The sequence below is a fragment of the Ailuropoda melanoleuca genome, chromosome 1 (genome assembly GCF_002007445.2).
Source record: "Ailuropoda melanoleuca isolate Jingjing chromosome 1, ASM200744v2, whole genome shotgun sequence".
Lineage (NCBI taxonomy): Eukaryota > Metazoa > Chordata > Mammalia > Carnivora > Ursidae > Ailuropoda > Ailuropoda melanoleuca.
In genome coordinates this window covers 128,447,164-128,463,439 of record NC_048218.1, presented here as the reverse complement: position 1 = coordinate 128,463,439, position 16,276 = coordinate 128,447,164, and the positions used below count along the sequence as shown (strand labels likewise).

General features: G+C 40.2%; 2 protein-coding genes across 3 annotated transcripts in view; one reads left to right on the top strand and one right to left on the bottom strand.

Moving 5' to 3' along the window:
• The first annotated feature begins 1,951 nt into the window (after window positions 1-1,951).
• On the top strand, window positions 1,952-14,923 carry PMPCB (peptidase, mitochondrial processing subunit beta). Its single transcript, XM_002928664.4, has 13 exons — window positions 1,952-2,109; window positions 3,103-3,243; window positions 3,994-4,080; window positions 4,962-5,091; window positions 8,520-8,718; window positions 9,104-9,183; window positions 11,263-11,375; window positions 12,159-12,302; window positions 13,131-13,291; window positions 14,166-14,251; window positions 14,331-14,419; window positions 14,580-14,655; window positions 14,742-14,923. The coding sequence occupies exons 1-13, from the start codon at window positions 2,011-2,013 to the stop codon at window positions 14,804-14,806; spliced, it is 1,470 nt and encodes a 489-aa protein (XP_002928710.2). The 5' UTR covers window positions 1,952-2,010; the 3' UTR covers window positions 14,807-14,923.
• An 87-nt stretch (window positions 14,924-15,010) lies between these two features.
• Window positions 15,011-16,276, bottom strand: part of DNAJC2 (DnaJ heat shock protein family (Hsp40) member C2) — a 34,205-nt gene continuing 32,939 nt past the window's right edge. For both annotated transcript variants that reach the window (XM_034666831.1, XM_034666838.1), the window contains exons 16-17: window positions 15,351-15,505; window positions 15,011-15,152 (exon numbers count right to left, since the gene is read on the bottom strand). In XM_034666831.1, coding sequence (XP_034522722.1) covers window positions 15,078-15,152; window positions 15,351-15,505 — 230 coding nt within the window. In that variant the 3' untranslated portion in view covers window positions 15,011-15,077. The remainder of the gene's footprint in view (window positions 15,153-15,350; window positions 15,506-16,276) is intronic.

The window sequence follows — 16,276 nt, the reverse complement described above, 5'->3', positions numbered from 1 at the left end:
AAGAGAGAGAGAGAAAGCACAAGCACAGGGGAGCAGCAGAGGGTGAGAGAGAAGCAGACTTTCCACGGAGCAGGGGGCCTGACACGGGGCTGGATCCCAGGACCTTGGGACTATGATCCAAGCCAAAGGCAGATGCTCAACCAACTGAACCACCCAGGTGCCCTCTTTTGTTTCACTTATTTATTTATTTGAGAAAGTGAGCATGGGCTTGGTAGGAGAGGGAGAAGCAGACTCCCAGCTGAGCAGGGAGCCTGGGGCGGGGACCTGGATCCAAAGGACCCTGGGATTGTGACCTGAGCTGAAGGCAGGTGCTTAACAGACTGAGCCACCCAGATGCCCCTGCTTCTGGTCATTTTTTAAACCAGTTTTCTCATTTCTTTTATGAGAAAAAGAACTTTTGGAGGTCTTTATACTGTCATTTTCTCTGACATTCCAAATGACTTTGAGTTAAAATGTGCTAAAATTTCCCAGGAGCTTCCTGTGATTATACCTAAATATTTTTATGTATATGTATGCATGTTTGTGTTTCTTTATTAATGTTAACACACATTTGTTTTGGAAATATGAAGGAATAACCTTGGCTGTCCTTATTATGTAATAGAGCATGTTGGCTAAACCGGTGAGTCATAGCAGAGAGGGTAGGTGGAGAGAGATGAGTCCAGAAAGATAAGTAGGAGTCAGATCATGAAGGGCCCTAGCTCCCATACTAAGGAGCCTTCACTTTATCCTGACCATGCAGTTACTGGAGGATTTTTCATAATGGACTGTCATGCTAAAAGTTGCACTCTAAAAAGATCCCTTGGACAACAAGGTGAAAAACTGTGACAACTGGAGCAGATTCAAGAGGCAGGAGCCGGGTGTATCAATAGGGTGTGGCGGGTGGAAAAAAGATAGGAGATAAGGATGAAATACAGGTTTTTTGTTTGGATATCTGGGTGAAGGGAAGTTTCCTTGGCTGTTTTGCATTGGGCATAAAGGAAAGGACTTAGGGCCAGTGAATTGCATTTTGGACAAGTTGATTTTGAGTTGCCATTAGGATAGTCAATTGCAGTTTTCTAGTCATCAAAGGCATAAGTGGGCCTGGAGCTCGGGAGAAAGGCCGTTGGGTAGCCAGGGAAGTCCTTATGTGGAAATAGAAACTATTAGGGAGAGTGGGCAGCGGAAGAGGCTCAGGTCCATAACCCTGGGGAGCACCAACTTTTAGGGCAAAATGGTACAGGGTGTAAGAGCACAGGCTTTGGAGCGAGACAGCCTCTTGTTAGCATGGTGACCTCAGGCAATTTATTTTTACCTCAATTTCTACATCTGTAAAACGAACGTAAGAATAGCACAGAAGAGCGCTTATTATTTTTAGTTTCATTAAGAGATCTGTGAATAAAGAGCTGCCCAAGAAAGTAAAGAAGGTACTATGAAAAGGAGGAGGCGCTCTAAGATACAGTAAGAAAATTTCAAAGAGATCTATGATGTCAAATTATGTCATTAGAATCGTAACTACCGCGAAGCCTCCGTCATTAAGCAATTGGTGGCCTCACCGAGCAATTTCTGTGGAATGAAATGAACCAGACTGTAAAAGGTTTAAGAGTGAATAGGGGTCAACAATGACACATCCTTCCCTCCTGTCACCACGCTTGTCTCTCCCAGTAGATACTTCCTTAATGACGGTGAGTGAGTTTTGGATCGGTGAGTGAGTTTTGGATCGTATTCCACTTTGTCCAATCCATTCCAGCCACCTACAGGATGATAGGTAGCACCAGGTTACCTTTAACTCCTCCACATTTGAGCCTTATACGCCAGGGCGATCTAAGTAGCTGATAATACAAGACCTCCTACGGACTCTCTAATTCTTATAATTTGGGGCTGATCACTCAGCACGAAGTCCTTCTCCATTCCTTCCAGGACCGCGTCAAAGAGTATCATTTCCGTCACGGCCACAAGGCGGAGCCCGCGTTCTCTCCTGGGACCTCGGGTCACGACCCCGGAAGCACATCCTCCTCCCAGTCCCGAGCGGAGATGGCGGCAGCGGCGGCGCGAGGGTTGTTGTTGCCCGCGGCGCGGCGGCGGCTTTGGGGTCTCGCGGAGAGGCTTCTGGTTGGAGGCGCAGTCGGGAGGGTGAGCTTCTCTCAACTTGTCTGGGTGCCGCCCGAGACCGGGCCGGACCTTTCCTGCCGCACTCCACGCGGCAGACCTGAGTCACGGGCGCCCGGCCCAGCCGTGGAGTCCGCACCCCGCACCCCCACGGCGGGTCGGCACCCGCTGCCTGGGGTTGGGATGCTCACTTCCCGCCGGGGATGAGCTGGCCTTGGTCACCCACCGCGCGTGACCTGCTAGAGAAGTGTGGGATGACACTGGTTACCGCCTCCCCCCCCTGTTGCCCAGGGGTCAGTCATAAAGAGTGCGTGTTGATTACTAAAAGCAAGGTGGTTGCAAATTGGGGGAAATTAAAAAGTGAGACCAGAGTTGTTTTTTTTGCCTAAGACTGAGCTTCCTCTTCAGCTTGCTTTCTGCGAACCTCGGGGTAGCTAAAAGAAAGTTTTGTCAGGATATATGTTTTTCTCGTTCGAACCTCTAGCTTTCTCCAAGGTATGTGGGACTTTCACGTGTGTTTAAAGGAAAAAAATCGCAGGCAGGCGAATAGTCCATAGTCAGATCAATCAGCCAGAGTATAGCCTGAGTATCTGCCCTTCTTCCTATCTTCTACTTTTTCCAAAACAACTTCTTGAACAGTGAAAACCTAAATCTCATTTCTGTGTTGTGTATAGGTATTTTTACATTTTTCTCTTTCTTGGCTGCCCCCCTTGCTTGTTCCCTCTATAATGAATATTAAACATGTCTCGGAAATGTACTGAAATAAAAGCAGTTTCTCTCTGGATAATGATAATAACTGCTTATTTTCCTCAAGGAAGGGCACGTTTGGAGGCATGCTGCTGGCTTTAGGAGTGGTTAAGCAAGGTTCCAAAGGGGTGGATCCCGGTGGAACAAGGATTAAGGAGGAAAGGGTACTTTATAGAGTCTCTGGGATAGATTTGGTTTTCTAACCAACATTTAATATCAGAATAGTGATGTGTTTTGCTTCCTTCCTCCCACCCCTTCACCCCCAACCAGTCATTATATTTTGGAGGGAACAGATTGAGAAGTACACAGGCTGTTACACAGGTTGTTCTGAATGTTCCTGAAACACGAGTAACGCGTTTGGACAACGGACTCCGAGTGGCCTCTGAAGACTCTGGCCTCTCAACATGCACCGTAAGTGATTCCAGCAACCACTGTTTAGGTGACCCCTCAGTAGGAGAGAGCAGATGATTTTAATCTCAGCTTTTTATTGGCTGGTGGTGGTTGAAAAATAGTGACAGTTATTTTGCTTCCACAGATGACTCTCACTTGTGAATCTTCCGGTGACGCTTTCATAGCAAGTGCATACGTACCTTGTTTAAGGGTCTACATCTGGTTCTTATAGCCTGTTATTGTGTTATTGTTAGTAGTGTTGATAATGGTGAAAGGAGTACATTCTCTGGGCTATTCTGTGCCAGCTGTTCTTACATATACTGTCTTATTTGATCTTTAAAATAATTCTTTGTAGTAGGCGCCATCACACACATTTGAGGGTCAAGTTCAGAAAAGTTAAATGGTTTCGTCCAAGGTCACACAGCTAATATATGACAGAGCCAGGATGTGAACCTAGGTTTTCTGACAATCTCTGTAATGTTCTTTATACTGTAGTTGTTAATTGTACTAACAGGTTGGGCTAAAAATCTGGGTCCCCTGTGAGACTAGCAAATAGATACTTTAGCACCCAGCAGCAGCTCGACGACCAAAATTTTTAAATCTCATAGTTCATAGGAATGTGTTGTCAATCCACTGAAGTCAAGAAAACTTTAGGGTTAGGATTGGAAAGCATTTTTCAAAAAAAGGAAGGAGATTGCCCCCTCTCCCCACTTCCATTCCCCCAGAAGAAAGAAAATGATGTTTTATTTTTTTTCCCTTGATTACATTAAGGTTGGGCTCTGGATTGATGCTGGAAGTCGGTATGAAAATGAGAAGAATAATGGCACAGCTCACTTTTTGGAGCATATGGCTTTCAAGGCAAGTTTTAAGACTTTATAAAAATACGTTGTCTTTGAGAGGCGTTATGCACAAAATCCCAATCTAAGGCAAGGATAACTATTTCAGTAGTAGATGTGTGTGTGTGTGTATATATATATATGCGTGTGTGTGTATATATATATATACACACACACATATACACACACTTAAAGTATATATGTGTGTGTATATACTTTAATATAATATATTAAAGATTTATTTATTTGAAAAAAAAAGATGTATTTGAGAGAGAGCATGCATGTGTTCATGTGCACATGGGGTGGGGAGGGTAGGGAGAGGGAGAGAGAATCTCCAGCAGACTCCCCACTGAATGCAGAGCCCCATTCAGGGCTCTGTCTCATGACCCTGAGGATGATGACCTGAGCTGAAATCAAGTTGGACGGTTAACCGACTGGGCCATCCAAGCGCCCCCAGTAGTATAGTCTATTTTATTTATTAAATCTTTTTTTCCCCACAATAATTACCTGAAATAATTACTGAAAGTTGCTTTGTAGAGCTAAAACAAGGATTTTCTCTTGGAATGTAAGGGTCATCTGTAAGTATACCAGTGTTTTTGAGGCCCAGTGTACTTTATTTTTATTTCTAATTTTTTAAAAAAGTTTATTTATTTGACAGAGCTCAAGCAGGGGAAGTGGCAGGCAGAGGGAGAGGGAGAAGCAGGCTCTCTGCTGAGCAGGAAGCCCGACACAGGGCTGGATCCCAGGACTCTGGGATCGTGACTTGAGCTGAAGGCAGATGCTTAACGGACTGGGCCACCCAGGCAATCCCCCGCCCATGCACTTTAGAAATCAAATTTGGCCGTTGCATGAAACTGACAAAGGAAGGTATCATAATTTTCTTTTTCTTCTTTTTTGTTTCAGGGCACCAAAAAGAGATCCCAGTTAGATCTGGAACTTGAGATTGAAAACATGGGTGCTCATCTCAATGCTTATACCTCCAGAGAACAGACTGTATATTACGCCAAAGCATTCTCTAAAGACTTGCCGAGAGGTATTGTTGTTATGTGTAGTGCAGATAGGTAATTTTCACAAGTTCAAAATAATGTAGTACTGTTTTTTACTGTCTGTTGTGAAAGAGTAACCCTCAGAAATGTGAAAAAATGAATCAAACTCTGGGGGTGGGGGCACCTATTTTTATTTTTTTCTGTGAACATGACAAATGGTATCAACAGTTGCAAGCTGCAAGACTTGTACAAACCAGGCCCTAACACTTGATTCAAAAATACTTTCTCCAGAGCCATATGTGTGTAGTGAAACATTTTTAATGCCTTTGCAGTCTGTGGATGATTTCCTTTGCTGTGCAGCTTTTTAGTGTGAGGTAGTCCCACTTGTTTATTTTTTATTTTGTTGCTTTTGGTGTCAGTTCAAAAAAAAAAAATCACTAAGACCTATGTCAAGGTACTTTACTGCCTGTGTTTTCTTCTAGGAGTTGCATGGTTTCAGAGCTTACGTTCAAGTCCTTAACCCATTTTTAGTTAATTTTTGTATATTGTGTAAGACAGTGGTAGCTTTTCTTTTTTTTTAAGATTTTAAAAATTTATTTGACAGCGCACAAGCAGGGGGAGTGGCAGGCAGGCAGAAGGAGAGGGAATAGCAGGCTCCCTGCTGAGCAAGGAGCCTGAGAGGGGCCTCAGGACCCTGGGATCATGACCTGAGCCGAAGGCAGACACTTAACCGACTGAGCCACCCAGTGCCTCAAGATAGTGGTAGTTTCATTCTTTTGCATGTGGCTGCCCAGATTTCCCAATAGCATTTATTGAGGAGATTGTCCTATCCCATTGCATATTCTTGGTTCCTTTGTTTTAAATTAATTGACCGTACATGTGTGTGTTTATTTCTGGGTTCTCTGTTCTGTTATATTCATCTAGGTATCTCTTTTTATGCCAATAAAACTACTTTTGACTACTGTAGCTTTGTAATACAGTTCGAAGTGAGGGAGTTTGATGTCTCCAGCTTTATGCTTTCTCAAGATTCCTTTGGCTATTTGGGATTTTTTTGGTCCTTTCATACAAATTTTAGGATTCTTTTTTCTGTGAAAAATGCCATTGGAATTTTGATAGGGATTGTACTGAATCTGTAGATTGTTTTGGGTAGTAATGGACATTTTAATATTCTTCTAATCCATGAGGATGGAAGAGCTTTCCATTTAGTTGTGTCATCTTCAGTTTCTTAATGTCTTATAGTTTTCAGTTTCTTTTTCCCTCCTTTGTAAGTTTAATCCTAGATATTTAATAGATATTTAGTTCTTTAATTCTTTTTGATGCAGTTGTAAATGGGATTGTTTTCTTAGTTTCTGCTAGTTCATTATTAATGTATAGAAATGCAACAGATTTTTGTACTTTGATTTTGTATCCTGCAATTGTACTGGATTTATTAATTCTAAAGGTTTTTGATGGAGTCTTTAGGGTTTTCTTTGTATAATGTGTTGTCTGCAAATAGTGACAGTTTTGCCTGTTTCTAATTTGGATACCTTTTATTTCGTTCTCGTGTAATTGCTGTGGTTATTAGTTGTTTTTTTTTTTTAAAATTCCCTGTTCTATACAAAAACAACTACCACCTGCAAGTAAATAAAATAAAAATTTTATAACATGGTAGTCTAACTTGCATTACAACCAGTTAAAATGACAACAGTGAGGAGGGTGTGTTGGTTTAAATTGCAAAAAACATTGTTAAGGTTCTTAATGTTTTCCTTGAAAGGTTTTACCCTAGGACTAGTTAAGGACTAGGAACAGAGAGTAGGCCAGACTACTTTAAAGGATTGTTCATTCTAGCTCGTCCCTCTCCTTTTTTTATACAGAAACAGCAGGGAAAGCAAAAAAAGGACTAGAGAAAGGACAAGACAAGGTAGAAGACCATTTTTTTTCCTCCTGGCTTTTGGTTGGGAAGGACAGAGCCCCTGCCAGTGGCAGTGGCAAAGCCTGGGAGCTCCTTGAGGAATCCACAGTGGAAGTGCTCTCTGAAGCAGCTCATTTTCTCGGGGTTTGCTTGAGGTTTTTGTCCCCTCAGTTGGGTGAAGCCTGGTGTATGAGGTAATAATGTGATGTTTAGACTAGCAGTCTCCAAACGTTTATGATCACGCAGCCTTGCTAATGGTAAGAGATGTGGTTGTATATCAGTATAGGTATATTTATAAATTAAATACATGTACTACTAGAGAATATTAAATATACATTAAAAAGAAAGATTCTGGTTAAAACATAAATTCCAGGAAGTATGAACTCCCACTTGAGCAAACCCTAGTCTAGACTACCAATCCCATATAAGGAGAGTCTTCACACAGGATTCCTTGTCCTCCCCTGTCTTTGGAATCTTCGTCACGCATCATGGCCTCTGGTTCTCATCCAGACAGATGGTTTTTGTTTGGTCTTACAGATAATTTTTTCCCTTTGGGCATGATCTCTGCCCTAGCTTACTTTGGTCTAGCAGTCTTCTTCCTCATGTTGGGCAGTCTAGAGGTAACTATTATAGTTGGAATGTAACAGAATTGCCTCTGAGACAAGGACCCTTAAAGTGAACCTAAGACGAGGAACAAAAGTTTGCAGTAGAGAAAAAAAAAATGAAACTAAAGGTTATACATGTTTAATATTTACTAAAATTTAGATCGTAATTGCACCTATGTACTAATTCTTGAAGAACAGAATAGGTTTTTCCTTTTTGGAGAAGTATGTAATTTTTCTGATGAAACTGCTTAACGGCATAGTAGGATATTTTTGAGTTCAATTTTGGCTTTTTGCAAATTAGGGTCATTCCTGTATAAATATTTGAGGGCTTCATCAGTTTTTCCAAGAGTCACTTTTAACCTTTGGGATACCTACCCTTTACTTCATGTTAACTCTGCATCTCTGTTAGATCATCATTTATCAGTGATTTTGCTAATGGTGAGACTACAACCAACATGGATCAAAAGGGTGGAAACAGACACTGGGATTAAGTGGGGAAGGATATTTGAGGAGACTAATTCTGTAAGTGGTTCATTGGGGGCATAGTTTAGATTATGCCGTTTCTTGCCTCTCTGTAGCAGCCTCAGTGTTGTGGGAACCAGGGTAGCAAATACTTGGCGCTGTGGGTCCTCTGTAGATACCTCGATGTTCTAATGCAGAACAGTATATACGCTCATTTGCAGATTCTGTGGTGTGTTTGAAGTGGCAGAGTCATTACAAGTGTTGTGGGGACCTTTGACAAATGTAGGAATTTTCCTCAGATTCTTCTGTACCACAGGGGGCTTATATTTTATATTTTTAATTTTAATATTGTACTTTTAGGTATATTCAATGTATAGAAAAGTTTGTTTCTTCCTACTTTAATCATTTAGTCAAAATCGAATGATGCTCAGTGTCATGGTTTCTGATGCTAGTTTAATAGATCTTAATATTGAAAATTAAGACTCTTAGTGTTTCTTCTTGTTTTATTTTCAATTAGCTGTAGAAATTCTTGCTGATATAATACAAAACAGCACATTGGGAGAAGCAGAGATTGAACGTGAGCGTGGAGTAATCCTTAGAGAGATGCAGGAAGTTGAAACCAATTTACAGGAAGTTGTTTTTGATTATCTTCATGCCACAGCTTACCAAAATACTGCACTTGGACGGACAATTTTGGGACCAACTGAAAATATCAAGTAGGTACAATTCTCAAGATTTTTTTTTTTTTTGGAGAAAAATTTGAGTTTTGAAAATTAACATTCAGAAACATTCAAAAAGTGTGTTTCAAAATGTAATTTTTTCCTCCCTGATAATCCAAATGAAATTGTGGTTAGCTACATTTTAGCCCCACCTAACTCGCAGGTGTCTGGGCTCATGGATATTATTGACATAACAAGTAATGGTATCAGCTTTTTTCTTGATATATAAAAGTTTAAATTGTTTTGATACTTGTTGCCTATATCCCATTTCTGACTGCAGTTAAGTTAGAGCCTTTAAAGTCCAATTTAATGTTAGGTGTATTATATGAAGATCTGTGCTTTTTAGTTTCCCTTTAATTTGCTTTTCTTACTCCATTTACAGATCTATAAATCGTAAGGACTTGGTGGATTATATAACCACACATTATAAGGGGCCAAGAATAGTACTTGCAGCTGCTGGAGGTTAGTCGATTTCCACTTCTGTATCTTTTAAACACAGTCATAGATAGTTGTGCTTATTAGTTTGATCGTGTTGGGACATGTCCTGGGATTTATTATTTACCAAGCAAATTGTTTCATATGCTGTTTAAGGGGAATGTACAGCACTGAAAATAGACTTTTCCTCTGTCTTCAGTAGAGGGTTTTTTTTTTAAATAGAAAAACTTACATAAGTGTACACATGGAATGGAATTTACTTGCAGAGAAGGGGGCAAATGAGCAAATTCGGTGATAATGACATTTGGGAGGTGTACTATAGTTTGGGAATCTTTTGAGAATTTAAATTATTTTTTGAGAACCAACTCTATCCTTGGTCAGGCATGAAATAGGTATGTTATGTTGTTCATTCTTTGTTTATTCATTCAGTAGAGCTGATTACTGAAAAGGGGAAGTATATAGGGAACCATTTAGAGTGTTTAATGGGAATCCATACAGGTGGCATCAGGACAAGGCTTCCTTGGGGACATGTTTGAAGCTAGTGAATGAAAGTTAATTCCCATTAGATTCTGCTGGATTTCCTGACAGTCTGAAATTAGGCAAACAGGACACTTCATTGGTTTTCCAGGTTTGTTTTCTCTTTGGTCTTTTTAGGGTAAAGCAGAGTTAGATGGTGTTCTTTTGTGTAGACTTAATTTTTCTCTCTTTAGAAATGACAATAAGTTAAAATTCTAGTTGCCCTGGATAGACTTCTGAGCTAATTACTTGGGATTAATGGAGAAAATGAAAATGAGGGTTAAGTCTAACATGTTATTCATTGGCCTCTGAAACCTTTGTTAAGAGTGCACTCTGAGATTCTCTTGAGCAACATTGTTTCTAAAATGGCTGGTGCTGACCGGGGGTGGGGTCCACATTTGAAACTGCTAGGGAAACAGGAAGACCTAGTGAGAGGAGGCCTCAACCACCAGCTGGGATGTCTCTGTCGTTGTCAGTGGCATATGGACACAGTGGGTTTTATTGTAGTTCATAGGTTCGTTTTGACATTGCCGAAGTTGGAATATCTTACACTTCATGGCCTGTTCTGTATTAATCAGCATTTTGTATTTTGATACATAAGTGATAATGAGCCTTATAAACAATGGCTTCTTAAATTCAGTGAAAAAGACCAGACCTAGCTTCGTTAAAAAAAATTATTGGCTCCCTGCCTTTTGGATAAGGATGCACAGAGGTCTGGAGTGGGAGCTGAGTATCTGGAATGGCCAATCAGGAGGGCTGTAGGTGAAGTTAATAGAACCGTGGAAGTTGGTGGTGTCACGTGCTGAGAACTGTGTGCGTGTCCACGGTGGAACATCAGGGCCTTCTTGTTGTTTCCTCACCCTCTGGATTGATAGCCAAGGTGGCTCTCCTACACAGTGCTTCCGAAAACATGCAGTCATATGTGGTCTTGTTTATACCACAGATTTGTTTGGGAAATATGGGTGTAAGTTGTGCTTTTATGTTCTAAAGGAATGTTTCATATAAAGAACCTTCATGGCAGTATTTTTCAAAGCGCTTGCCGTATGCCTAAATTTGTTTTCTAAGTCTGGCTTTGTGTTTAAGAATCCCTCACTGAATCTGTTGGGGTCATGAGTTTGAATAGTCACGTATGTAGACTTCCTAGGTTTTGGATGGTCAACAGTGAATGTTTGGATAGCTATGGATTTATTCAGAAATTTAGATGACATTTTGTTTCTGAATTCTGATAGCAGAGCTAAGAGAACAAAGCCCATACTTACAGTCTTTTCTACTTAAAAAAATGAAAAGTGATTTTGCTCAATTTGCATTCTAGGGCTTTTAGTGATATAACATAATTCTGTATAGAATGTGGTATTTTCAAGCTGTCTTATCCTTAGCTGTGAATTTGTTGATGAAAACTGTTAATTGTTCTACAGAGAAAGCTGTGCAAGCAGCCAAGCCTTATAACAGCGAGGAGAAAGTGTGCTTGTGGCTTACTCTCTAATGGCTTTTGCCACATTATACCACCTGGAGCTTATTGTAAAACAAAGGTAGCTGTCTGCTTTAGATTGTGCTGCTACTAGATATATGAAATATTTTCCTTCAATTTAGGAGTTTCCCATGATGAACTGCTTGAGTTAGCAAAGTTTCATTTTGGTGACTCTCTGTCCACACACAAAGGAGAAATACCAGCTCTGCCTCCCTGCAAATTCACAGGAAGTGAGGTAGGGCAAGCCTCCTTAGCTAGTGTTTAGCCCTTTGGGTTTCTTGTATTTATGAATGAGTGTACAAAATGTGCTTATTTCTAACAGGAGTAAAATGGAAGAAACCAGAGGCTTAAATTGAAAGAAAAAGGGAAGAGGATGAATTCACGTGCTTATATTCCATAATATTTAACCACCTCTCTTTTTCCTGAGGAAGCAGGATTTTGAGGGGAATGTCATAATTTGCTTTATGTGCTTTTTCTTTGACATTATGCCCGTTTATATATTTTGAGGTGTGGAAATGTATTTTTAAAACTCCCCAACTTTTGACTTTCACGTCAGGTTTACTCTTCACGTTCTGCCCAGAGTACCCTTCTGGGAGTAGCTATTAGAGAACTTGCAGAGAATCGGCTACTCGTCAGCCGTAGCCAGCAGCTCATTGGCGGCCTCCTCTGCCACATCAGGGAGGAGGCTCCAAGGAGTACCCGGGAGAGGTCTGCCATTGGCGGACGCGTAGAACCGTGTAGCATCGGTGGTGCAAGAATAGGAGCTATGTCAGTATTAGAATATTACTGATCTCTACTGGGAAATAATCTAATCCCTTTGCACCAGGTAATCATCTAATGGCTATGTCTATGCTATTTCAATAGGAGATGTTTTGGTGAAGTTTACTTTCTAGCACTCAAGAAATTTTTCCGGATTAGACTGTTCAGCATAATGTGGCATGATTAAATCATCTTTCTTGTTAAACCCATTACGCGGTGGGTGTCTTAACCAGAGTTGTATTTCCTTCGTCTTAACTAGATTCGAGTGAGGGATGACAAGATGCCTTTGGCGCATCTTGCAGTAGCTGTGGAGGCCGTTGGTTGGGCACATCCAGATACAATCTGTCTAATGGTTGCAAATACACTGATTGGCAACTGGGATCGCTCTTTTGGAGGAGGAATGGTAAGTGATTTAAAAAAAAATTTTCCGTAATAAACGACAAGATAGAGCTTTGTACTGCGAATTGACTTTTAAAATATAAACTGTGATCCTGGATTGCATCCTGGGCCAGAAAATTTTCTGTGTGGATGCCGTAAAGTTTGTAAGTTGGATAAGTAACAAAATTTGAGTAAGGATAGAATTCATTAATAGTACCATATCGATGTTAATATTGTTTTAATGCTTGTATGGAGGTTAATTTCCTGGTTTTTCAGAAGTGTACACAAAGCATTTAAGGGTAAAAAAGCATCAGATCTTTCCGTGTACTCTCAGACAGTTGAAAAAATTTGTTAAAGAGAATGATAAAAAAAAAACATGGTAAAGTAACAGTTCTTAGGGAATTTGGATAAAGGGAATTCCTTGTACTATTTTCATAACTTTTCTGAAATTACTTCAAAGTACAAATATGTTTGTACTCAAGAGATTCAACAAAATAACATTTCATGTAAATATCTTAGGCTTCGTGTGCAATAGAATTTCAAATCTTTTAAGCACACACAGCCAAGAGCCCTGAAAATTGGGCTGATGACAGCAGTGAATTACTCTAGAAGTGGAGCAGCTACTGTGTTAATTATAAGGTTTTATTGCTTTTACATCGTGCATTTCTCTGGGGATACACTGGGCTGGTGAGAGAAGTAGGGTTCTTAGTCTCGAATTTTAACTTCTTGAGCTGTTGCTAGATAGAAACTCTACCTGTTGGGACATTCACTATTGGCCACAGAACTCATTTTTCTTTCTGGTAATTTGGGCACGTATTCCTACAGTTCTCTTAGACAATGTTTTTCCTTACAGAATCTATCTAGCAAGCTGGCCCAGCTCACCTGTCATGGCAACCTCTGTCATAGCTTCCAGTCCTTCAACACTTCCTACACAGATACGGGATTGTGGGGAATCTATATGGTCTGTGAACCAGCCACCATTGCAGATATGCTACATGTTGTTCAAAAAGAATGGTGAGAAAACAAGCTTAGAATTCATATTTTAATCTAGTTTCCTCCTCACACGGTTGGTGATTGGTTTTGATGGTGATGTTATTAGCATTTAATCAAGAGAACAAGACTGAAGAGTAGCAGTTGTTGCCATGTTTTTAAAGATCACAGAGGTTTCTTCTAAGTCTCATGTGAAGCTAACTGTATCCTATAGGAAATTCTTAATCTTTAAGAAGATTACTTCAGAAGGAAGATCCTAAAAGTTTGTTTGGAAAGTATCTTTACACGTTTTCTGGCTTGGAAAGGAGGTGTTAGCCAATGAATCCGAAGTTGCCACTGCTAAAAGAAAAATGCAGTGTTTGTTTTACTCTGCCTTGAGACAGAGGCAGATGGCCCATGCTGCTTGGAGAACTTCCTTAGCTCTGCTTCCTCTCTTCCTCTTAAATGGCTTACAGGTCTCTAAATCTCATCAATTGGGGTGGGAGGGGAGTGTATTTGTTAATTTAATTAGTAGGCTTAAATTAGACTCTGCTGGGTTCTTTTGAGAAACCGGTGGCCTCCAGACCTATCCTGTAGCATATTAGATCCAAACACGGGGATTGGTGAAGTATTTCTCAAAATGTGGTTAGCCTGCTTTCATGTTGGATTGAATCTCTATCTGTAATCATACTATTTTTGAGAAATTAACGATACCAGGAAAACAAGGAATCAGTAACATCTTAGCTTTTGTGTAGCTACTGGGATCATTAAAATTTCAACTTTTCATTAAGTTGAAATCATAATCTCTTGTATGTTGTGCAGTTCAGAGACAACAGTGTCATATCTTTGAGTTATTAACTCAAAAAGCACATAACCTTTTCAAACTAGTAGACATTTTGATTTTTCCCAATGGTTTTAGGATGCGACTCTGTACAAGCGTAACTGAAAGTGAAGTTGCACGAGCCAAAAATCTTCTGAAAACAAACATGTTGTTACAACTTGACGGTAAGAATAGAGACCTACATTCTACTTTCATAGGGTTGATCTGTATTCCAATACTTAGTTTTTCCTTCTCTTTAAACAGGTTCCACCCCAATCTGTGAAGATATTGGTAGACAAATGCTATGCTATAATAGAAGAATTCCCATCCCTGAGCTTGAAGCAAGAATTGATGTAAGTAGTCCTTAGATACTGTAGGCACTTGTATAAAAGTTTGTTACAAAAGCTGAAACTATGTATCATAAATCCCTGCTTTAGTTCTAAAAAGTTCTAGGTATAGACTCTTGTCTCTAACTACACAAAGCTCTGAATGCTGGTGTCTTCTCTATTTCAGGCTGTAAACGCTGAGACAATTCAAGAAGTGTGCACCAAATATATTTATGATAAGAGTCCAGCTCTTGCTGCTGTCGGTAAGCCCGGCTCCTTTTCTCTCCTGCACAAAGTGCCTAAGTACTTGGCTTTTATTCAGTTTTAACTATCTTCTTTTAATCTTTAGGTCCTATTGAACAACTGCCAGAGTTTAACCAGATTCGCAGGAACATGTGCTGGCTTCGTGATTAAAATGCTCCTACTCAAAATATTTTGAACATGTGTATTTATAACGCTAACATATCTGCAAGTTTTAAGCTACCAGTCCCTAAAGAAAAAAATAAAAACATATATACTTGGAAATTTGAATGAAATGCTGCTTCTGACTTTGAAAGGATAAGACCACCACACTGAACGGTAGATCAGCACACTTTCAAATTACCACTATAATTTTAAGAATGAAAATTTGTACATATTTTCAGTTTTATTATAAAAATGCACACACAACAAAGATTGTCATAAGTCATTTCTTGGCTCTACTTGCATTCAGCACCTGCTCTTGAGCAGCTTTCTTTGCTTTTACCATCTCGACAAGTTCCTAGGAAGGCAGAAAGGGGTTGGCAAAGAGGTCAGAGCTGGCATGCTAGGACTTTCCTAGCACTGGCTTTGTGCACGTATGCAAAACACTCAGGGTAAGTCTGTCATTAAGACACCACTGACGAGGCTGATGTGTGCTAAGTGCCAGAGCTAGAAAGCCGCTCAGGTGAAACGGTAATGGACTCGAAACATGGCTCACCTTGTATCGCTTCATGCAGTCCTTCTTTGTGCGGCCAGGCACTGCTGCTGCTATTTTTTCCCATCTTTCAGGTGTATTTACTGGGTACGTTTTTAAGGCTTGTTCCAAAAGCTTCTGTTCCTCTGTTGTCCAAGGGGTGAAATCTGTGCATGGACCTGTTTAAGAAAGATTTGTATTTGAAAAATCTTACCCTGATAGAAAATTCTGTTGCAGCGCCCTCCCGGAAGAGTCTTGGTGCACGGTTATCTTGGTCAGTGGCCATTCAAAGCTGTGGTAATTCTGAATAAACTTAGAGATGAAACACATGAAAATCTCTAAAGTACTAAATGAGAGAAGAAACTTAAAACTCCTCACATCCCCCCAAATATCTCAGAGGTTTTTTGTTTTAAGCATAGTCAGAAATACCTGCCTTATGTTGCTAATCTCCTACAACCTAACACTGTCCTCACCAGACTGGCTGGCTGAAAAACACAATCACAAATCGTACGAGAGCTGCCTCAGACTTTCAGGTGGGTGAGACCCTGAAAAACATTCTCTTTCTACACTGGAGGAAAGAGCCTAACAAAATTAAGCCAAGTGCCTAAGATTTCAGTGCTCTAGGGGCATCGGATTGTGTGTTCCAGTGTGGCATTTCTGACATCCATCAACTAAATTCCTGTGGAGCTAATGCTAGTAAGAACCTCTATTAAACTAACTCCTTTGTGCTTGACAAGACCTCTCACACACTATCAGAAACAAATGTAGGTCTTCCTAAGGATGTAAAGATTACACATCACAAACAAAACAAAAATGTTAAATGGTTAAAAAGCTGAAGTCAGCTTTTAAATTCCAGGAAGCCCTTAGTGGAATTTCGTTTCATTGGTCTCAGGCCCACATTTAACACCATAGACTGAATTCATTTCCTCTCTTGGAAAAAAGATGAAGGA